We start from the raw sequence: 24,255 nt of genomic DNA on the forward strand, positions 1-24,255 counted from the left end.
TAAGAGAATCAAAATATTTATGTAATGTACGTGCTAAAGTATGGTACCATCATGTAATGCACTAAAGTTTTTAATTCGAGTCTGTCAAAAGCAAATTATTTATTTATTTTAAAAATATGCATAAACTAGTTTCAAGCACAAATAATTATCTTAAATTAATTTACAGATTCGTTTAAAAAAAATTGTGGACAGTTAGAAAATGAATCATTTTGTTTAAAATGAAAATAGATTGTTTTTATATAAAGAAATAGAAATTACTTTTTTAAAAGTAGAAGTTGAATTCAGGTTTATTTACAATAATTTTTTGAGAGACTGTTCTGAATAATCCCAACATATAATTAGATTTTTAATTATTTTGAAAAGTCCTAAAAAATCACAGAAAAGAACAGAAAAAATTAAAGAGAATTATTTGATAAAAAATTAGAAAAACAGGGTTGTATGAATAATAGTGGAGATGGAAATATTAAGGGATGTTTATGAAGAGAAAGATAACGATAGCTTGGCTTGGAACACTGGGGCGGTAGAAGCATCACTACAAACAAACACCAACACGTTTTGTTTGTCACAACGCAACTTAATAATGTGACGCGGGAGCACGAAACTTACCATACTACACAACACCATAACCCGCTTGAACGTTTGGTAATCTTCGATTTGACGCAACCCTTTCTCTTTCTCTCTCTTTTCTTCTTACATCACTCGCCGGAGTCTAACCTCCTCCGCCGTTTCTGGCATGGATGTGCCGAAGCACCGTGCCACTCGAACAACCTCTCTCCGGGACGTCTCCGACTTCTCCAAGATGGAAGTAACTGGAAGCTGGGACGCCCTCGAATGGACCAAAATTGAGGTTCCTTTTTTTTTTTTTTTTTTTTTTTTTTTTTTTTTCTTTTCTTTCATTTAACCTTCTTCATTTCTCGATTCAATCTGTTATTCACCTTCTACGTAATTTATATGCAGCCAATTACGCCCTTCGTCTCGAATGCGAATTTCGATTTCTTGATCGAGTCGGAGCAAGTTGTTGCCGAAGTACGCAACAATTCCTTAAACTCTCTCTCTGTTGTTTCATTTGTTTCCAAGATTTTTGAGAATTCACCGTTTGTCTTTTTTTTTTTATTGGTAATCTAGGTTGTTTCTAGTGTTATTTGTGGAGAGGTTGTGGTTTTGTTGTGTAGAAGTTTTGTTTTGGAATGAATTAGCCTGGTTTTGATCGTGTGTTGAGTCTTCGAAAGTGTGTGGAATGTGGGGAATGAAGATAGGACTGAGAATGGTAAGGGTGACTGGGGATTTGCCAGAAGTACATGTAGGGTTTGGTGCTAGCTCGTCAAAGATTCGTTTGAGAAACTTAAGTTGTCTCGAACTCATCACGTTCTTTACCCAACTAGATAGGTTATTGAATTTCTTGATAATTTTATTGGGCTCAGTGGCTCTGTTGTCTTGGTTACCTCTGTATGAATACCAACGAAATAGCTTACAGAATTTCTTGAAAACTTTATCAGGGTTAGTATTTCTGTTGTTTTTATTACCTCCGTGTGAAGGTGCAATACATTGTGGAATCACTGCATTCTGAGTTTGATGCATGTGACCTGCAAACAATCTTCCAATTTAATATCTATATGAAAATTCTTTCCTTCAACTGATTGGTTCTGAATCATTACTGTCATTTACTCAAAATATGATGGTGCAGATATTGATTGTTATGTTGTGTGATACATCCGGTATCTGTTTTGATTGGAAAATGTGCGTGGTTTAAGCTGTTAACACTCAAGAAAGATGTTAATCCTTATTGTAAGAAGATGGGACACACTCAAGAAACATGTTAATCCTTGCGTGGTTTTCCTGTGAAAACAACCAGTGTATCCAAGTCAAAAGATTGAGCATAAGCTTTCTGAAGATGAGTATTAGGAATATCTTGGACTTAAATCCAATAGCCAAGCTCCATGACTAATTGATTTAGTTGCTTTTGATCACATTTTTAGTAATGGCTCCTTATACATCTCACTATCTTTTCCAAAATTTCCCCATTTAATTAATCTAGCAAATGATTCCAAGGTTCCTCTCCCATTCCAAATTGTAGCCTTCTTTTTTGTTGATTTACTCACTGCTGCTTTTTCGACACATACTTACACATATAATACACACAAACATATAATATACAGCTGAGCACCAACGTGAGCAACTCGGCCTTTTCTTCTCAATATTTTAAGTAATTATGGAGCCAAACAGGATGTAGGATAGTTCTTGGGGGAGTGGGGACTGGTGGATAGGACTTTGTGTGCAAAGTGTGGGTCAGTGTTCTGTTCCTCTCTTCACATTATCATACTGCAAGCTCAATTTGGTAGATGACATTGCTTCCGAAAACAAACATAGAGTTGAAGATATTTGACCTGGATATGACATTTTAAGCACTGGACTAGTGGGTTGAATTGTTTTATGTATAAATGAACTAAGATACATAAACATCTTATAAACGGTCTCCAGTTATTGGGAAAATAAGATGTTGACTAACCAATGCCTCTTATAAATTACTTTATTTGATACTGCTCATATCTTTATTGCAATTGGGTTGCTAAAGAGCTAATATTTTTTCTCAACTATGTTAGGTTTCTTATATACTCGCTCCATTACCAAAATTTAATGCAAATCACACTTCTATGTAATAATAAATTGCAGATCACACTTATACGTAAAAATAAAATGCACTACAGTGAAAACTTTGATCAAAGTATCCTTATTTAAAGGAAAATGAACACTATTGATTTGCTAAAGTGGAACATATTTTGAAACAAATTGGATGGTTGTTTCACTATTGCTTAAATAGGAAAAATCAGCTTATGGAAACCACTTCCTTTTTGTCAATAGATGGAAGACTGACTAGCCATGTATTCTAGTCTGGCAGCGGAGCGTTGATAGATGTTTGTCTTAATTATGATTTTTGCAGTGATATAATGAAAGTTAAACATTTAGTTCAGTTTATGCGTTTTCCTGTTAATTTCCCTTGCCTTTATTTTTAGTTCATCTCTCTTGGTTTAATTTACAGGCAATTGTTTTTTCTTTGAAATCATGTTGAGCTTGAGATGCAAAAGTAATGCTTGGCACATTAACTAGAATTACAAAGGATTTTTGAAAATATGTGATGCATAGAAAATGGTGCAATACTTGGAAAGGAAACGAGGGAGAGAGAATCTAAGCATGTGTGAACTGATAATTAAAATATGATCTGGAATTGTTTTTAGAAATCCTGACTTGCATGTACTAGAACAAAGTATACCGAAGAAAGCAACTGATTTCTCTTCAATGTGGACCTTCAGCAATGAAACAGGATGATAATATACCTGGAAAGCAAGTGTTCTTAGAAATTTTTCTTTGGTGTGAACCTTTTGCTAACTTTTAATACAAAGCTTTGATATTTTCACACTTATCATGATTGAATATATGAAATGAATCTAAGTTGGTGTTGGTGTTTATTTTCAGGGACATGGTGTTGTTCTTGTTAATACAGATGATGCTGGCACATTGATGGTAACAAATTTCCGTCTTATTTTTCTGGTAAGTTCAGTTTTGTAGTACTTTCTACATAACTCCTGGATAATTCTTTACAGGTAGTATGATGCCATAGAAGTCTTGAATTTATGATTTGGGAATGCCCGCGACCTAGAAAGGCAATTAATACTCATAGGAAAGATAATATTAATATATTGGTGTGATAATTAAGAATTTTTGTTGACAAAATCATGGTATGCTGCTGGCTGAAGAATTGTTGAATTTTTATTCGGCCTGAGCACTTGATAAAGAGGAAGTTTTGGAGACAGTATTAACTCTTTAGCAAAAAGTTGCATTTTAATTTCCATGTTACCCAAACCTATTGCTTTGCTGTCAAAAAATTCACCTCACCATAGTTTTTTGTTGACCTTTTTTTCTTTCTTCCCAATCTTTTGACCCTCAAATATGTATGTTGTTGGTACTGTTCATAGCACCTGACCCGACCATCAAGCCTGAAACTATAGCTAATGATTAACTCTTTCGATATATTAGAAAAAGTGGCATTTTAATTTCCACCTGTTGTTTTGTTGTCATTAAACATTCTCCATACCATGGTTTTTTGTTGTTCAATTCTTCCTTTTCCAAATCTTTTCAAGCCTTAAATATCTATGCTGTTGGTACTGTTCATAGCACCTGACCTGACCATCAATCTTGAAACTGTGGCTAATGCATGTGTGTGAGCCTAGGCATAATTCGTGATTACCTTTCTAGCCATGGTCGATTCCAATCTTAAGTACACCAACTTCAATTTTTACCGGTGTTAGGCTTAGATATGTTCTAACAAGGTCAGTGCCTGCTAACTCAAAATTTAAAAGGGAAAATATATGGTTTGAGTTCCTGAACTTTATGTCAAATATGATTTTGTACCCAATTAAATTTGACCAAAAGTACAGGGACCAAAAATACTTTTTCCACAGAAAAACTATAAAATATAATATCAATTGTATGAAAATATGTAAAATGATTAGAAAAAGAAGACTGAAAACTGCCACTAAAAAACTGCTCTACCTTAAAGAAACTGGTTTGGAGTGTTGCATTTAATGGAGAGGAAGAGTTTATTTTTTATTGTGTGCTGGTTGATGTCCCTTGATTAGTCATTTAAAATCTGACTGCTTAGTGGTTTATCTTCTTTTGTAAGTCACTTATGTATTGCACTTGCAGAATCTAACTTTTGATTCATATGCTGAACATTAGCATCTGTTGTATGGAGTGTGAATTATATAATCAGTTTATGGAACATTATTTTCTGGTGCCAAATTCTGTTTCTTTTATTGGATACAGTTGGTGGCAATTAGTTGCCTCACCTTCATCCAATATCAGGCTTATTAAGCTCCTGACTTCTGTTGCGGATTGGTGTGCCTTTTTTTTACCTGCCTAGTTATTTGTAAATAACCTGTATTGACTTTATTCTTTGATTTCCTTGCATTTTCTAGAGTGAGGGTACTAGAAAAGTTATTTCCCTTGGAACGATTCCACTAGCAACCATTGAGAAGTTTAACAAGATAGTAAGTTTATGCAATATTTTCTGCAAAGTATTTTCTTTTGTGTGTATATTGTTATCTACTTTAGTTATGCTGCATTAGATTGATCCAAACTTTCTCTTTGCTTGTTCACATATATGTTGACTACAAGCAGACATATGGGAAATGAAATTTGAATAATAATTTGGTGTGACCATGCATGACCCTTTTGCATGCATTTTTTCAGCCTCCATTTTAATCCCATTCTTCACTTATTTTTGTTTTATTCTTTGCTTCCCCTTTCAATGCGCAAATGTTCACGCGTGGACACACTTTCATATTATTTTACATTAGAATTTAGCAATTGGTCGTAGAATATATGAAGTCTTGAATTCATTACTAATTGTTGTATTTACCAAAAATACCCAAAGTGTACTTAGACTGATTCATAAATGGAAAATAGAACTTTGATATTTTAAATGGTTAGTTCTATAAAAACAATTTTTTTGAATGATTCTGGATTTTTTTTTATTTGATTGACTTGTCAATGAGATGGATTTGCGTCATTAGGTGATATGCTCATATGAGCTCAGCAACTGGAATTATTATCTGTACTCTTTCTTATTCTATTAATGTTGTGAAAATAATTATATTTATGTAGTGTTATGACTTATGAACATACGAGTGTATTTTTTGTGGCTTGATTCTGGTACCTTCTTTTCTTTTAATTATCTGGAATCTCATACACTGCTCTCTTATAAATCTAGGTTGTAAAGGTTCAGTCAAATAATCGTTATGTAGACAAGACACCGGCTCAGAGACTGCTCCAGGTGATTGGTATGCAAAAGCTCCTCCAAGTCATTTTCTTTTAAATATGTAATTAATGAAATAACTGTACAAGATTTGTACATAAACTATTAACTATTAAATAGAAGATTAATCTTGCAATTGATTGGAAACCTAAGTTCCCTTCACGGTTGTCCCTTTACATTCAATAATAGGCTCAAATGAAACAATGGGTTAAAGTAGCCTAAAACACATTTACAATATTGGCTATAGACCTCTATCACACCCTCTTATTCAAGATTCCTTCAGCCTTAAAGCATGGACAGTATACATGCTTGTTCTACTTTTTGCTTAAATTCAACATATTTTAGAAGAATGGGGTTGACAAAGATTGCAATCGTGCCCCACTTAATCATATATGCTTTGATACCATGTTGAGCACCAACTTTCCTAGAAATTTTAGTTGTTAGGGAAGGCACACAAAGTCGGTTATATATTTCTGAGAGATTGATATGTTGCAAATTTATGAGCACCATAAATTGCTTGCGCTTTTGGTATATGTATTACATGTATTATGGTTTGAAATGTTCTATTGTAATCTGTGATGACAACTTTTATTTGGAACAATGTTTTGAGTTTGGGCTAAAACTGGTTATAACTTTAAACTTTGATGCCTTAATGGCTAGCTAGTTAGTTCTTTCTGTTTGTGTATTTATTTTTTAATTAATGCTTCTGTTGGGTGTAAAGTGCATGGCTTAAGGATTTACTTTATGATATAAATTGAGCAGCTTTCTGCAATAATATTTTTTGCTTTACTTTTTCCTTTTTTTATTAAGGAGGGGATTCTTTATACTCCACATTTGTAGAATTTTAAATCTAAGTAGCTTTTTTTTTTTTTATTATTATAGAAGAATAATATTATTCTTGATTTACTTCTGCAGGAAAAGATATGAGAATTTTAGTCTTCAGTTTCAGACCACGTACAAAACAGGTAATTCTACCATGACAGTAGTTGTGTGACCTTGTAAAATGGTGCACGTTTCACTCGTAGCGTGATTTTATTTACACTTTTGAAGTTAATCTTTATAAATGGTAAAAATGTCATTGACATCTCTTTCAAATGGCTGTTGTGAATACTTCTAATGTATCAATTTAGTTTCCCTTCATTCCTTCACCAGGAACTGCAACCAAACACAGAAAAGTTCTTCACATGGATCCTATGTGATCATCATAAACGACTCTAAGCACATGTAATTTCAGCGAACATGGGTAGAATGAAATACAAACCTCTGTTTTCTTTTCAGCAGGTCTTTGTAGATGATCCTTGGACAGGATAGATGGTTTAATTTTCTTTAGCAAGTTCTCTTCAAGATATATGCTTCTACTAATGAATTAATTGATTTTTTCATTAATATGCTTTTGACCTTATAAATTTTAGGGGCCCCAACATTTAAGGTTAGTTTTCGGTTTACGTACGTGGAGAGCCTGGTTAACATGCCCTAGAGCCTAGTTTAAATGTTCTCAGAATTTAGAAATAATAATATATTTTTTCTATATTACAATAATGAAGTCATTGGACCTATAGATATATGAGCCTGCTACTTATTTAAGGAAATATAGGGGCCTTATTCTTAGGAAACAAATCCTGGTAATTATGGATTGTTTTTAAATACATAACCCTAGTTTTAATAGCAAGATACACCTGTAATAAAGATTAAAAATATAGACATTATCAAATAAAAACTTCCTAAAATACATAATGAGCAGCATGGTTTTGACAAATATAGAGCAAGTTTATCTTCTTACTGATTGTATTCAGGTTTCTATTCTTTGAGTTTTTTTTATACAAAAGTTGTGAAGGTGCATGAGTTGTTTCACAACCTAGGTAAAGTGCACAACAATTAGGGGATACCTACTGATAGTGGATCATCAGCAAGAATCAGATCCAAGACCTATACATTTGTTCAGCTTAAATCACGACTGTCCCAATTGAGCCAACTTTCATTGGCAGGAAAAAAACAAGAAATTTTAGAGAAAATGCGGAAATTTAATTATATCACGTGCTAGTTTGAATTATTGGTGCTCTATTAATAATTTTATTATATTTTATGACAGAAAATATCTGAAGTAGTTGGTACACTTCACTTTAAGAGTGTTGTAGGCCTGTGAGGATGTCAGTGGATGCTTTTTATTTTCTTTTAACATGTTTGGGATCTAATGTTAATTATGAAAATTTTACAGAGACGTTTGGTGTTTGATGCGCTACTGAGGTGTACAAAGCCAACAAGATTATGGGATCTTTATGCTTTTGCATCAGGACCTTCTAGGTTTAAGAACACTACTCCATTAGTCCGTTTACTAGATGAATATTGTCGGCTTCTTTGCCTAGGTTCTTATCATGCATCAATCGATATAATTGAAAATGGGTCGTTCACCTGGTCAAATGAACTATGGAGAATAAGTAGCGTGAATTCCAGTTATACAATGTGCCAGAGTTATCCATTTGCTTTGGTTGTTCCAAAGATCATTAGGTAATTATTGAGGCCAAACTTTCTACTTTTGCACTAGTTGTGATTTTTGTCTACATTGACAAGCTTGAGACCACTATATGTTTACAACGAATTGTCTCAATGCTAGTGATGAAGAAGTGCTCCAGGCATCCAGCTTCCGTGCAAGAAGTCGACTGCCTGTAGTTTCATGGTGCCATCCATGTATGTGCAGAATCTAGGTTTCATTTAATAGTTGACACAGTTCTATGTTTCTTATTTTCCATTATTTACTTTTCTGTACTTTTGCCATTTGTTATTGTAATTTGAGGATGGTCTTCTAACTCTATGGAGTTGCTGATCACAGTGACTGGAGCAGTTGTTGCACGATCTTCTCAACCCTTAGTTGGTATTATGATGAACATGAGGAGGTAATGCTTTCTATTTATCAAATATGCCCTCTTAAAGGCAAAAGAAACGTATTGTTTTGTTCTAGGTGCATTGTCAAATGGCACTCTGGTGTAATACTGTTGTAAATTTTGTGTAAACACCATGGTAAGTGCATGTGTTGCAGCTTTTGGTGGGCACAGTGTGGTGTCCATGGTGGACAAAATTCGCTGGGTGCACTATCTTGTAAATTTCAAAGGGTGCACATGCACTATCTTGCAAATTCGCTGCAAACATAATTTAGTGTTTTTATTGAAAAACTTGAAAATGTCACAACCTACATGACCCAAGTTTCGAATAGTTACACTCACTGCCATTTTCACACAAACATTCATCTAAACTGTCAGCCATGGCTCTCTCTGCTCCATTTCCTACTCTCATGCCCTCTTTCAGACATTCATGCAAGTTTCCAGTTGTTCGCAGTCAATAGGGGTCTTGCTATGTTTTTTCTTTCTATTTTTTACTTTCCCTCCTTTCCCTCTTTTTCCTATTCTATTCTCCCTCGTCCTGTCCTTTCTGTTCTTCCCATCAATCACACTTGTTTGTTAACAACGTTCATATACTATTTTTATAACAAAACACATACTCTACTCTCAGCTTCCTTGTTCTGTTCTAATCATACTCTTTTCCACTATTTACTTTTGATAATTTTGCTTTTTATTTATAAAATTGTTTTGAAGTTTTGTTCTTTCTATTTCTCTTTCAACAAAAGTATTGAGATTCTGTTGTTCTACAAAAGTCAGTCTGATATGTATGATATTAAGCCATGAGTGATATGTTTGCTATATTTCAAAGGTTTCTAGTTTATTTTTCTTAAAGCATGATATTAATTTTTCTTTATTTATAATATTTTCAGGTTTTAGTGTAAATATTATTTATTTTTCATAGTCACCATGTTTCAACTATAATCCACAAAGCCATCCTCTGTATTTATTTTTCATACATTATCAGTTCTGGTTTGCCATTGCAAGTTTCCATCTTCCACTACTAGCACCAGTTGAATTTATATAGAACAATTATAAAACATGTGGGATTGTAGCAAGTATAGTGATGCTTTTACATTCCCGTTTCACTAAAGTAAGGTAGTTATAATTACAAAAATAAGGATCATATCTTTATAATCAGGAATATCAAGACCTTTTGATATCAAGAATGCATTTCTCTGTGGAAATCTTGATGAAGAAGTATACATGGAGCAATCTCTTGGATTTGTCACTTAGGAAAGTCCTTAGACAAGGTGTGTTATCTTCGTGGGCCCCTTTATTGCTAGAAGCAGTCAGCTTGTGCATGGTTTAGACATCTAGCGGTTTGGAATGTTACAGAGTGGGGTTATTTTACCATCATTCTCCCGAAGGATATATCTACCTTATTGTATATGTGGATGATACTCTTATCACAAGTAGTGATAATGGGTTATTGTCCATCTAAACTGTAACCAACTCAAGAGTTTCTGACAAAGACCTTGATCAACTACGGTTTTCCTTGGTATTGAAGTTGCTCAATCCAAGAGAGAAATGTGCTTTGTATAATTTAAAAGAAATAAGGATAAAGCTAAGCCTGTAGACACACAATGGATCCAGTTATCAAACTTGTATTAGACCAAGGAAAGTCGTATTTGGATCTTGGGAAATACCAATAATTAATTGGTAAACTAACTTATCTCATGGTGCTACTTCTTGACTTTGCCTCTGTAGTGAGTGTAATAAGTCAATTTTGTAATCCTTGTCAAGATCATTGGGATCCAGATGAGTTCTTAGATATATTTAGAATGCCCCAAGAAAAGACCTTATTTATGAAGATAAGTGGAAGTTGTTGGGTATTTTGATGTTGACTTGGCAGGCACACCCAATGATAGATGTTTTGCTTCAGGATAGTATGTTCTTGTTGGGAGTAGTTTAATATCTTCAAAAAATAAGAGTGAATTGTTGTGGTAAGATCAGGTACAGAAGCAAGATATAGGGCAACGAAGGAACTTCTCAAAGAGCTCAAATTTGAGGAAAATTTCCAAATGCACCTTATATTTGTCAAACAAACAACAATACACATTGTTTCTAATGCTATCTTTCATAAGAGAACCCAACAATGAAGTAGATTGTCATTTCATAAGAGAAAAGTTGTAGTATGGAGATGTCACCTATTAGGAGTCTAGAAACCGTGATGAAAGAACAAGACAAAAAAGAAGCAAAGATAAACCCACAAGCTAACTTATTCACTATTAGCTAAAAAAAACCAATGTTTACAAAGGAAGAACTTCCTTTGACACAGGGTATTCCCTGTCACCGAAGTCAAAGACTTTCAATGCCAAAAAGATAGATCCTTAACACCTTCCAAAGGGAAAGTATTTTTATAGACTTTCTGAGAGTCTCTTCCCCCAAAACAACTAACCGCATAACCCCCTTTTATTTCCAAGTTCACTTCTATAATACACATTCCTCTCTCTCTCTCTCTCTCTCTCTCTCTCTCTCTCTCTCTCTCTCAATATTTCCCTTCCTAACATTACTAGAATTGTTAACTCCAGTGATTAACTGATAAACAAACATATTCACCAAATCTCTAGAGAACCAAGGATCAGTCACATGCAGCAAGCTGAGCAAATATGACTTATATGCTCCAATTTAAGGAGGACTGTTACAATTATAAAAGTAAGAATCATATTTATATAATTATAGATATTAGAATCTGATTTACTTCTGTTGTACTGCTTAAACAGTGAGTATTTGTTCTCTGTAGATGGATGGATTGCAAGTCCATGTAGTATTGTGTTCGTTTAGTGTGGTATATTGTGAATGGAATGAAATGTGATTTCTTTACATATGGTGTAGTGATTACTTCATTTATTTGTTTTATGGGGGACAGGCGACTGCTTAGATCTTTTCTTTTCTTTTCTTTTCTTTTTCTGGATGATGCTTTCTTTAAATAAGTTCTTTTATAATAAATGAAATGATCAGAACACTGACAAGCTTTTTCATGTTTTTTCCTCCAGCAACATGGATGAAAAACTTGTGGCCGGACTCTGTAGCAAGCTAGATAGTGGCTCAAGGAGGTAAGATGTATATTAATATTATACTCTTGCATTGTGTTATGCAGGCAATGTACATCCCCATTTTACCTTGTTGAATCTTCGTTATAAAGAATAACAGTAAGCATGGTTATCAAAATCACGATTCAACTAGTAAACTTGACTTTATGTTCTCACTCACTTAAACCTGTTTAAACTCGCTCTTAGAATCGTTTTTAAGTAGGCTCATGAAAACTCGAGTAAACTTGGTTAAACTGTGAAATTGCGAGTTTAGAGGCAATTTAGTGAGCTGAGTTGGACACTATAAATTAGCCAAAAATGCCACTAGCTTTGTTTGTTCCAGGTCAAGATATATGCAAAATGCACCAAGGGAATGATTTCATGGTTCATTGGTTCTCTTGCAATAATCTGGCTATTTTGAGTGTTGATGTTGCAATCTTCTATTACACCTATAGATCTCTCTTGGTGTCTTTTCTGCTCTGCTCTGTTTTTGTTTTGATTCTCCTCCACACTTTGCCATCTCACTACTCCCATTTCTTTTCTCCACCTCAGCTTTAGGGTTGGAGGCACAACATGTTAGGGTTTTATCTCTTTCATTTTTAATCCGCTCTTACAATGCTGGACCATTAGGCCTCCTTTATTACTATGTTGAACTGTTGGGCCAACATTTAAGTTCAACATTTTTTTTATGTAAAGTATAATATATCATATAATCAGTTAGAATAATGATAAAATAATAATAGTATTAGAAAAGATATTTAAAATATATAATATGATAAACTAATAATAATACAATAAAAGATATAAAAATTATTTTTAGCAACATATAATATTGAATTATTGTGTTATTTATGTCATTTTAAAATATTTTTCATATGAAATAAAGTCTTACAAGTCTACGATGAGTTTACAAAGCTCTTCCGAGTTTATGTAAATGCACCGATACATGGATCAGGCTTACGTATCCATGTCCAGGATATATCTGACACAAATAAAGTGTCAGGTAGCAGTTAAAAATGATAAGAAGTGCTTCAAAAAAGTGTTGCGAAGCTAACACTATTGTTGGTGTACAGCTAATAATCCTGTTTTATGAATTTGTATTCTCCTTTGGGTAAGACTTTATTACCCATGTTCTATAATTCAACTAATTGGCCTCGGATAATTCAACTAATATATATATATAACGGACACAATTTTTTCTTTTAGTCATTAATTTCTTTTTAGTATTTAACTATCCTTATTTTTATTTTTTATATTATTCCAAACATAAAATATATAACTTTTATGATTTATTCCATGAAACCAATTTCAGGATTTGATATTTGAGTACCACAATTAAAACAAAAAAAATTTGACAACAAATGTAGATAGAAATAATTCTCACTCATTATTTATATATATACATTTATATAATATTTAATAAAAATTTGCAATTTTAATTTGGATTTTAAAAAAGTTATGATAATATATTGAGGATCATGTAAAGTGGGCAACAAGGGAATTTTAATTGTTGTTATACTTGAACCTTATATTCCCAACACTTGTATAACATCCCAAAATATATAGCTAGTATATGACCATGGAATGCATCAACTATAATACTAGAAAGCAGTAAGATGTACTAGATGATAGTATATAGGTATATTTTCATCCAAAAGGGGTAATCTAAAAGCTTTACATACATATAAAGTCTTTCAAAATGAAATGAAAGAGAAGAAACTAAATGGAAATCTAGGAACTGGGAGCTGCATCTCCACCGTCTAGTGCTTGCTCCAAAGAGGTATCATCATCGGCCTCTGTTCACATCCAAAGTTGGATGATCTATTGCAAAAGAGAAAATCATACCCAGCACACACAAGCAAACAAAGCAAGGGTAAGCTAGTATTCAAAACATGCACATGGTTAATACAATTAATCAAGAAGAACATACAATTAATAATCAATTCAGGCATGAGATAAACCTTAGTTAACCTAGACTCGTCCGGACTTAGAATGTATGTAGAGCTGGGGCGAGTTGTGCACTTGTGGTGGCCTCTACTGCTTTGCAAAGCCATTGCCGAGGGGTTTCACCCAACCACACACAAGGTTAGTCCATTACCGCGGAATAGACCTCCAGTGATAGCGTCTACCCTAGGACCTCCCACTACTCTCACCACACGCGTCAATCCTCTCTAAGTGAGAATGAAAGACTGTTAGAGTGTTAGGGATAACCCCCCATATGAAAGCCTCTACAATAATTCTAAACACTAATTTGATCTCACCTAGAGATCTTATTTGATTTTCAAAGACCACAATTTCATCCTTTTATCATATTTCACTCCACCAATCCATATTGAATAAATCTTTCAATCTCATTCAGAAGCATATTAATTCACACAATATTTCATACCTCAAAGATCATTCAAGTAATCATACAATCTCATTCAGAAGTATAATAAAACATATACAACTCATACACTACATATTTTCACAGAAACATCATTTATTATTACCAATTTCTTTATCAACTTTAATTACCAATACTTAAGTAATTCAAACATCTTGGAGACCCTTACCAATGGTTCCGGAAGGGTCAAAAACCCCTAGAACGACCTAAAGAACATCCAAAACGAACGTCCGGAACCCCAAAAACTACCAAAAACAAATTTTGAAAAGTGTTGCTGCGTCCAGTGGCGCTTGAGCGAGATCAGTGGCGCTTGAGCGCGATATCAGTTGACAGCAAGTGCAGATTTAGCTTTTTATACACTTGGAACTTATCTAATCCTCAAAGGGGATTCCTAAACATTAGAATTGATGGAAAAACATATTTATAACTGAAATTAAACGTCAATTGGATCATCAAACCCGAAACTAGGTGTATCATACCATTTTTGACATTCCAAAAACACCTAAACTCAAACCTACACCTTATACACTTGTTTTCTGCAAACTAACCACTTGAACAAGTCTTAATTGGCTCGATAACAGATCCTAAATCAGCACCTATAGCCCAGAACATCTAATTCAAAATATCACTTGTCAAAACTCCTAAAGCTAGTCCAAAATCAAGTTGAATTCATCCTACCAACCATCAAATGAACTTATAACAGATTTTCTACCCTTCTCAAGGAACAAACAAGTTTTAAATACCTCCAACAACATACTCAAAGGTTTAGTTCAGATCATACTCACTCCACAAAATTTTCAAAAATTCAGTTGGATTTAGCTCCCTTTACCTCGACGGTGACACAACTCAACGGAACCGCAGTGGCTTGCTTGTGACTCAAAGTAGGCTAGAATCACCTATGGGGTGTCAATTTGGGAAAAAAAAAACAGATTTTAGAGTTTGAATGTGATTAGAAATTTGGGGGAAAAAGCTTAGGAAAGTTGCATGCAGCAGATTTCCTTTGCATGATCATGATTCCCAAATTTAAGAGAGGAGAATTTGGCTTACCGGTGAGGGAATTGAAAATTGACTGAATGCGGATGAGAGCTTTCTATGGTTGGATCTTTAGGGCACCAAATCTGATCCAGAATTCAAAGTTCAGTTGTTGAGAATGAGAAGGAAGAAGACATGGAAAAGAGAAGAGCAGTTGGCTTTTTTCTCAACCTTTACAACTTGTACTATCATTATTAAAAGATAGGCTTTATTAGTAATCTGGTATCCCTATATTTAGGACTATGATTTACTTTGTCCCTATATTTTTTTTTTAACTAAATTGAGTCTCAATATTTATTAAATAGAGTCAATTTACTCCTTGTTTGGAAGTGTCACGTGTCAAAATTTGGTTGATTTTCTCCTTTAAAACTCTTCTGTTTTTTTTCTTCATGGTTTCATAGTTTTATTTTTCTCCTTCCACCTTCCTTTACCTCCTTCCACCTCCTACTACCTCCCATCACCTCCCTCCACCTCCTATTGAATATTCATTTTGCACCATTTTCAAATAAAACACCATTGCTTCAAAAGGTTAACCATATTTATGCAATTCCAAAAAACAAAATTCTCACCATAGCACAGCAGAGCGGGTGGGAAATGTTAAAATCTCAATTTTGTTTTCTTAACTACACCTAGTGGATGAAGGCGGAGGAAAACAAAAAAGAAAAAGAATGGTTCCATGGTAGAAGATGAAGTTGATTTTGACATGTGACACTTTCAAACGACATTAGCAACAATTTAAAAAGGCTCAAATTGATTCTATTTAACAAATATTAGGATTAAATTTAACTAAAAAGACTATAGGGACCAAATCACTATTTAAGCCTAAAAGATATCAAATCTATTTATTGTTAGTCAAGACTGAAAATATGAGAAAAAGAGCTTAAGAGATTGATTATCTCTATAGAAGAAAATTACATTAGGAATATCTAGGTAATTAACTCTAACAATTCATAGGTACAATTGCTAACAACCTACATTAAATACCTATTTAATATGTATTCTAACCCTTCCCAGTCAAGTCAAGCATACAAATTGTATGTATCAAGATTAAAACAAGTAATATTGTAGCTTAAATCATTAACACCTATAAACTAAATTCTATTTATTAATTATAATGGAATATTTAACATATAAAAGTAATATTTATTTTAATTTATCCAATTAAAGACATTAATTAATCAATTAAAAACTTAAAAAACATTTATATGATTATAGATGATTTTAATATATATATATATATATATATATTTTATTTTTTTTTTTTAAAAAAAATACAAATTAAAAAGAAAAGTTGGTGGGCCAGCCCACTAGCCCTCCCTTGGGAGGGGCAGGTCAAGATTTTTGACCCACTTTGCTCTGGCTGGCCAGCCTGCTTTGTGCCACTTTTTTCAGGCCAATAACGAGCTGGGCTGACATGCTTTGCCACCCCTAGGTCAGTAGGCTATAGATGCTCCACTTGGGGTGTTGTATTCTTGTTGGAGGTAATTTAATATCATGTAAAAGTAAGAAACAAAATGCTGTAGCAGAAGCAAAATAATGACACTAGTTAATGAGTTCATATGGCTGAAAACTCCTCAAAGAACTTAAATTGGGAGAAACTTCTCAAATGCATCTTATCTGACAACCAGACAGTGTTATAAACATATTGATGTTGATTGTCATTCGATAAGAGAAAAATTGGAGCATGGAGACATCACCATTAGATTTGTCAACTTTAATGAACAATTGATTGACACATTCACTAATGTCTAAGAGGACTGATGGTTGATTATATTTGCATCAAACTAGGTACATCCGACCTATATGATCTAGCTTGAGGGGAAGTACCGTAATTATAGAAATAAGGAGTAGATCTTATCTAATCAGGGTAGCAAACAAGGAGCTGATCCTGTATAATGAAGAATATCTAAATTATACATGTATTTTTAGGAATCTTTTTTATTTCTTCCCGTATCATATCTTTGCTATTGGAGGATATCAAATCCCTCTACTTATTGCATTGATTTCTTTTTCTCCATATAAAGAAGGTATCTTCCCTGACTTAGAAACACAAGGTTTCATCTTTGTGTTTTTCTCTTCCCTACAGTTTAACACTTGCTATAAAAGGGGTTTAATGGGATACTGTAGGGGGACATCTGTGAATTAGAAACTTGTGAAGAGTTGCTTAGACCTCTCAAAATATCTGGAGCTTGGGTCATTCTCATAGGGAGATATTCCCTATTAGTCAATTAAAAATTACCTTTCCTTCTATCTATGTCAAGAGTTCTATCAATTTCCTTCCCTATCCTTCCTGGGAAAAACCACCTGAATTTTTTGGCCTTAAGTGAAGCATTTCCATAAGTAATTTTACTGACATTTAAATATTCTACTTACAGAATATGTGATCTTCAGGTAGTTGTGTCTTCTTTTTGTGTGTGAGGGAGTGTGCTGGTTGTGGTGTGATTTGGTCCGATCTTCTTCATTTTTTGAAACTGCTGTTCAAATTATATTTCAGAAAGTTATATATTGTTGATGCACGGCCAAGAAAAAATGCATTGGCTAATGGAGCCATGGGAGGTGGTTCAGAATCATCATCAAACTATTTTCAATCCGAGGTTTTGATAGGCTTGAACTGACCAGTTGTGATTTTTTGCTTTGTCCACTTATAATTATAAATTTGACTTTACTTCCAAAGTAGCTGAATTCTTATTTTATTTACCAGGTAGTCTTCTTGGGGATAGACAACATCCATGCGATGAGAGACAGCTTTGTTCGGCTCCGAGAATACATGGACACTCATGGCAGAGCGTCATCAGATGGAATGTCCTCTTTCTTGGTTAGTCTGTGAATGTTTGAACATTTTACCTGTTGCGGCATTAGATGAATTGATTGGGCTATTAGAATAACACGCTTTGGAGCTGTTAGAGTAAACTGTTTTTAAAATTGTTGCGTTGATGAAAAGTTTAGATGTGAATCATGATGCATGCACAAAAGTATTTCTCTTGTACCTCCACAAATCATCCAGTATGGTTAAACAATTTAAGAATTCATCCTGGTGGCATTTCTCATACTTTTCTACTGAACTGTGTTATGTATGGTTGTTCATAAAAACCAGTGCAAAAAACTTAAAAAAAAAAACAAACTATTTTTTGTATTGGAGTTTGGATTCGATTTAAAAAATCAATCTAATCCAAACCAAACTTATAAGTATGTTGATATTTTTATTTATAAATTTATGAGATCACTTATATTTACTTTTATTTCATAAAAGTATATAAACATAATTGTCATTTTTCAAGTTGTGAATTTAATTGTATAGATTTGAAAAGTCATACAACTATTAGCTCTATTATGCTTGTAGATTAGATACTTCATGTTTTTAATTTTTTTTTATATTAATTACATATCTTGGTAATTTTTTGAATACTTCAAAGAAGAATAAAAATAAGACTGAAATTGAAAACTGATCCAATCCCAAATGCTTTTAATTCGAGTCAATTGAATTGGATTGAAATTTTAAACCAAACTATTTTAATGATGAATTAATGATTGATTGGGTCTGATGATTTTTCTTTTCCAAACTGATTTAATCTAATTTTAGATATCCTCAGTTTATGATTGGCTAGGTTAATTTTGCTGGGGATCAATTAACATAGTCTGTTTCTAATTTTTTCCGAATTTTATTCTCACTGTTTACGAGTTTATTTAGAGACAAGGTGGGTCAACGTGGGGTGGTGGCAATCTAAGTAGTATGTCTGCTTCGGTATCAACCCTTGGGGACATTGGATGGTTACTGCATGTTCAGAATGTGTTGGCTGGAGCAGCTTGGATTGCTGCTCGTGTTGCAATTGAAAACTCTTCTGTTCTTGTGCATTGCAGGTGGTAGTCTAAAACTGTGAAATCTAGATTGAGAATTATCAATCTATTCCTTCTGATGATATTAAAGTTTGTTTCGTATCTAGCAGCCTTTCACCCCCTCAACTCCCTTTTGTTTAATGCAGTGATGGGTGGGATAGGACAAGCCAGTTGGTTTCACTTGCTAATTTGTTGCTTGATCCATATTATCGGACATTCACAGGGTTTCAGGTAAGGGATTGGCATTAATCAACTGTTGAATATAATTCTATTTCAATGTCACCATAAGAAGATTAGCAAGTTTAACTATTTGACATTCCATAGTCAAACTATCACATTTTTTTGACATTTGGAAAATGAATTTTGCTTTTCAAAACTACGTGTTCAATTTAATTTTGCTTCACATTTTTCTTCCTTATGCAGGCACTTGTTGAAAAAGATTGGCTTGCTTTTGGTCATCCATTTTCTGATCGGGTGGGAATGCCGTCAGTCTCTGGAACTGGCAACATGCCTTTTGAGTTATCTAGGCAGCCTTCAACTGGAAATTTTGCACCGTCACCTGTCCACCAGTCAGCAGGAACATTTTCATCACAACCTCCAGCTTCATCTCACTCACATAACAACAACAACTATTCTCCTATTTTTTTGCAGGTTGGTTTCTTATTTTAGATATGGATTAAATGGTTTAGGCATTAGCTAACTGCACCCAGTGGGAAGCAGGGTTCTGTTGTTTATGGGCTTCATTTAATCAACTATGTAGTTTATAAAAATTAACTGGGTTATGTTTTCTCGATTTTTCCTTCTTTGAAATCTCATTCAAATAGAGGCTGCAGTAAATGCTTCAGTTTCTAATGGCTTAACCTAATTCTTTCAAGGTTCATATCACTACAAATATGACCGTATTGTTGTAAGCTACGAAGTACATACATTTGCCTTGCTTCAAGAATCAAATTGTGGGACATGTGTCCTACACCTATTCCTGTATCTGTATGACACGTGCTGGACAATCTTTACTAAACTTCATTTTGGTTTTCCATGTTTTTAAAATTGTATTTAACAAGGATGCTCTTCATTTTTATATCATTTTTAAGGATGATTTTGTATTATTAACTTGAAATGATGGTTGGTTAATTTGCTTATAGTATTACACTGTGAGTTAGCTTGTACTCAAATTCATTTAATGGCATTATTGTTATACTGGCATAAAATATATTTTTCTACCAATTTCAGCTTGACTTTAATTATGTGCAAAGTTGCATGTTTAGATTTGGAGTTTGGATGGCTATTTTGTTCTTTCTTTGCCTTCTATGATTGGTGCTTTACTTCGATTTGAATCTATGTTTTAACAGTTATCTTCAGTGTTTTTCTATTATGAGCTTACTCTCTTGTATTTTTTCAGTGGGTTGATTGTGTTTCACAATTATTGCGGATGTATCCTTTTGCTTTTCAATTCTCTGCGGTATGCACCCTTGCATATTTATGTATTTGTTTCGTTGCATGGTTTTCTTTCTAATATATTTTCTTTTAGTAACTTCTATTTCATTTTTCTATGACCCAGGCTTTCCTGGTGGACTTCATAGACTGCATGCTTTCTTGTCGTTTTGGAAACTTCTTATGTAACAGGTACTTTATTTGATACTCGTCTTCTCCATGGAATGGTTGTGGTCATTGACACCCTTTTTCTAACTCTTGTCACTGAGAATGCAGTGAAAGATAACAACGTAGTGTGAGTAGGTTTCACAAGCAACACGTAGTTTAGGATTTACGAATAATAATTTCGTAGCAATATGGACTTTTTGCTCATAGGCTGACATATAGTAAACAATTGTGAAAAGTTACGCTTCATTTTTTGCAGCAGTTATGTTTCACTTATCACTCAAATTTTGTTATTTTACTGGGACAAAAGTAATCCCACAGTATATTTATAGCTGTAAAAATGGGCTATTGAGTTGGTTCACCTTTACCACCCTTATAAATGTGTCGGCTTAGCCCAACACATTCAACGTGTGATTCAAAAATATTAGTTCAGTGTGGACTACCATGAGTTGGTGGATTAAACTAGTCCACCTAAAATTAAAAATACTTATTTTAAAAATAGTTATATTTTATTTAAACTTTTAATATATTTAACAAAATATAATACATGAAAATGAAGACTCCGTAATTAAGAATTGAAGATTGCATATAATACATAATTAAAAATGTCATAGCAACTCCCTAGTCAGTCCTCATAAACTTCATGTTTTCCAGGTTCGTTTTATCTATCTATCTATTCCAAGCTTTTACATAATACATAGTTAATTAAAAAAATTTAAAATTTTCATTTAACAATATCTTTGACTTTAGGTGATTTAATTTTTTCATTTTTTAGATAGGTTGACACCATGGTTCAACCTAGGTGGAAGGTGGGTTGAGTCTAATTTTTTCCTCAATTCTAAAGATTTTCATTCCAATCCTGTCTCGTCTGAAACCCATAATAGGCTGCGATGACTTGCAGGTTCGGATCCCTCTGGGTATATTGTTGCTAATTTACTATAGCTACCATAATTACTTGACAAATATAAGTTTGTGAGAGAATTCTCAAATCATAGCTTTTCTCTATCCATTATATCAGACTGCATCTTGTTATATTTACATGATATGATATTCTGTTTTTTCACTTAGTCAGCACTTTCTGTCGTTATTCTCAGAGATACTTAGTTTCTGCTATCCTCCTTTCCTTTGTGAGCTCTGTAACTGCCAACCCTTTTAATTTTCAATCAAAGCCATTACCCTACTCAGTAGTATAACCTATAGTAGCACATCATACTGGTTTGATGATTTCGTTTTAAAACATGAAATGCTTTTCATTATTAGAAATGGTTAGTAAAGGAATATTTAACTTCTTCTTTGTATTGAGATTGGCAATAAAGAAGCCCCATATTTGTGTCTCTTTTAAATGATAAAGAGGAAATTACACCTACCTCTCCTGAAATCATGCTAATTGACAATCGCTTGCCCTCTAATTTTAAAATTGAAACTTGTTAATGTTTTTGATAAAAAGACACGTATATCCCCTATAGTTTTTAAATAGACATTCACATTCCTTATGTTTTTAATAAATATTGACATTTACATATCTTATATTTTAATAAAGTAACACTCGCCTCTCTAATTTTAAACTTATAAAATCCTTTGATCTTTATATTTTAAAATTTTAATTTGTAATTTCCTACCTTTTATCTATGATTTAGTAAATGTTATATTTAAATAAAATAAGGCAAGTGTCACTTTATTAAAAAAAACATAAGGTTGATGAATGTCATTTTATTAATTAAAACTATAAGGTAGGTGGATGTCTATTTTGTTATTTTGTTAAGAACCTAAGTAGTTGTATGTTTATTTTAAAACTAGAGGCCGTAAATGTCATTTAACATGACCTCAATAGAGGTAACAATGATAAATGTACCTGGGGATTAAAGTATTGGAAATCTGAAATAAGAATGTGACAAATTGCAGTTGTCTTGATGCTAGTTATTGTATTTGTTCTGATTACAATTCTTTTAGTGAGAAGGAGAGGCAGAAATGCAATGTTTTTGAGGCATGTGGATGTCTGTGGGTTTATTTAGCTGATTTACGGACATCGGAAGGAGGTTCCCATGTGCATTACAATCCCTTCTATGATCCACTCAAGCATAATGGTGCTCTTCTACCCCCAGCAGCAGCATTGGCGCCTACATTGTGGCCCCAATTTCACCTTCGTTGGGCATGCCCAGAAGAAGCACAAGCTGGGGAGATTGAAGCGCAGTGCAGGAAGATAGTTATGAAATGCTCTGAGATGCAGAAGGTAGTTATTTTCCTCTATTTTCTGATTTTGGCTATGACCCATTAAAAGCAATTGACTTCCATCTTTTTGGAAAGTCACCATTGATTACTACATGGTTGTAGCTCCTTAGTTTTGGTGGCTGTCATTCACTTTTTTCCTGTCAGTTGTCAAAACAATTATTTATTTCCTTACAACGCCCTCTGTGGAGTATTGATCTGTTCGGATGGTAACAGGCTAAAGAAATGGCAGAAAGAAAAGTTAAAGAAGTTACAAATTCCATGGAGTCACTGAATGCTGAATTACGACGTGAGAAGCAGATAAACAGCTCAGCTATGAACATGGCAAAGAGTGTGAGCAAAGAAAATATGGCTATAAAGCGTGCAATTCAATCAATGGGGTGCAAGGTTCATGTCTCTGGTAGTGGTGAATGCACTGTTGACATTGAAAGCAACCCAGACATTCTGTGTTGTTCCTCAAGAAAAGAAACAAATAGTAATGTGCGTGATGACAAAACGGACCCTCCTATTTCAGTACAAGTTACAGCAGATGATGATGATGGAAACAGTGGGATTGTTCGGGTATGTGAAACTCTATGCCCATTTGGCTCTGGAGGTGGAGGCTGCAGGTGGCCAAATGGTGGTTGTGCTCAACTAGGTAGCCAGTATGTTGGCCTCAAGGCAAACTTTGATGCATTTGACCAACTGTCAATTAATGATAGTTATTTCAAGTCTGAGTGAGCAGTGAACAGTTGCGTAACCAATTTTGGTTTCTTTAAACAATGAGAATGGTCGTTGATTCTTTTTTCCACTCCTCGTGACCAAAAAAAGGGGAGAAGTAGAGGACCCTGTCATTTTTATAGGGTCTCGGAAATTGTACAGGTTATGGATCATCAAGCTGCAGACATCTCTATTTGAGAATGTTCAGTACATTCATATCTAGAATAGTCACTGAATCATAATTGTTCTTCAATAAGATCAATTTTGTACAGATGATCATTTTATATCTAGAGGGATCAATGTATATAGCAAGTATAAGTCTTGCCTCATTAATGCAGAATACGCTGACTTGGTATTTATTATATTTCACTAAAATAAGACAGGATTAGGTTTTAGAGGTTCAATAGGTTATGACATGATATGTACGTTGAAGTTCAAGAATGCGTACTAACCAACACCTATAATAGTTAGTTACTCACGCTAGTGGTGTCTGAAGAAGGAAGCAGTTGAATTTAATCGCAGTTTCCAGTTAAGCATCCAAGAATCTATTCATTCAAATATCCTCATCGACCAATATCCAATGAATATAGGCACCTTGCTGTCAATATTTTTAAACCAGAATGAAGTTGCAATGAAAAAGGTAATCCAAATTGTTTATATTACGCTTGTTTATATTTTTAATATATCATTTATGTTTTTATTTGTAATTTATCCTTGTATATACACACCATTTATTTCCATATA

At 33.7% G+C, this 24,255-nt stretch overlaps 1 protein-coding gene across 3 annotated transcripts; it reads left to right on the forward strand.

Annotated features, from left to right (window-relative positions):
• The first annotated feature begins 485 nt into the window (after nucleotides 1–485).
• LOC106772055 (phosphatidylinositol-3-phosphatase myotubularin-1) lies at nucleotides 486–23,873 on the forward strand. 3 transcript variants are annotated; one of them, XM_022785395.1, is made up of 20 exons: nucleotides 486–642; nucleotides 749–847; nucleotides 958–1,026; nucleotides 3,472–3,546; nucleotides 4,974–5,045; nucleotides 5,768–5,837; nucleotides 6,728–6,777; nucleotides 8,028–8,317; nucleotides 8,424–8,497; nucleotides 8,640–8,703; nucleotides 11,703–11,762; nucleotides 17,651–17,750; nucleotides 17,858–17,971; nucleotides 18,845–19,014; nucleotides 19,137–19,221; nucleotides 19,414–19,641; nucleotides 20,390–20,449; nucleotides 20,549–20,613; nucleotides 22,537–22,816; nucleotides 23,029–23,873. In XM_022785395.1, exons 2-20 carry the CDS (start codon nucleotides 800–802, stop codon nucleotides 23,530–23,532), a joined length of 2,478 nt encoding a protein of 825 aa, XP_022641116.1. In that variant the 5' UTR covers nucleotides 486–642; nucleotides 749–799; the 3' UTR covers nucleotides 23,533–23,873. The 3 variants fall into 3 exon arrangements, with proteins under 3 accessions (XP_022641116.1, XP_014513688.1, XP_022641117.1); XM_014658202.2 differs by having other exon boundaries at nucleotides 486–847; XM_022785396.1 differs by lacking the exons at nucleotides 486–642; nucleotides 749–847 and adding an exon at nucleotides 3,309–3,366 and having other exon boundaries at nucleotides 995–1,026.
• The last annotated feature ends 382 nt before the right edge of the window (nucleotides 23,874–24,255 follow it).

This window comes from Vigna radiata, chromosome 8 (assembly GCF_000741045.1).
Source record: "Vigna radiata var. radiata cultivar VC1973A chromosome 8, Vradiata_ver6, whole genome shotgun sequence".
NCBI lineage: Eukaryota > Viridiplantae > Streptophyta > Magnoliopsida > Fabales > Fabaceae > Vigna > Vigna radiata.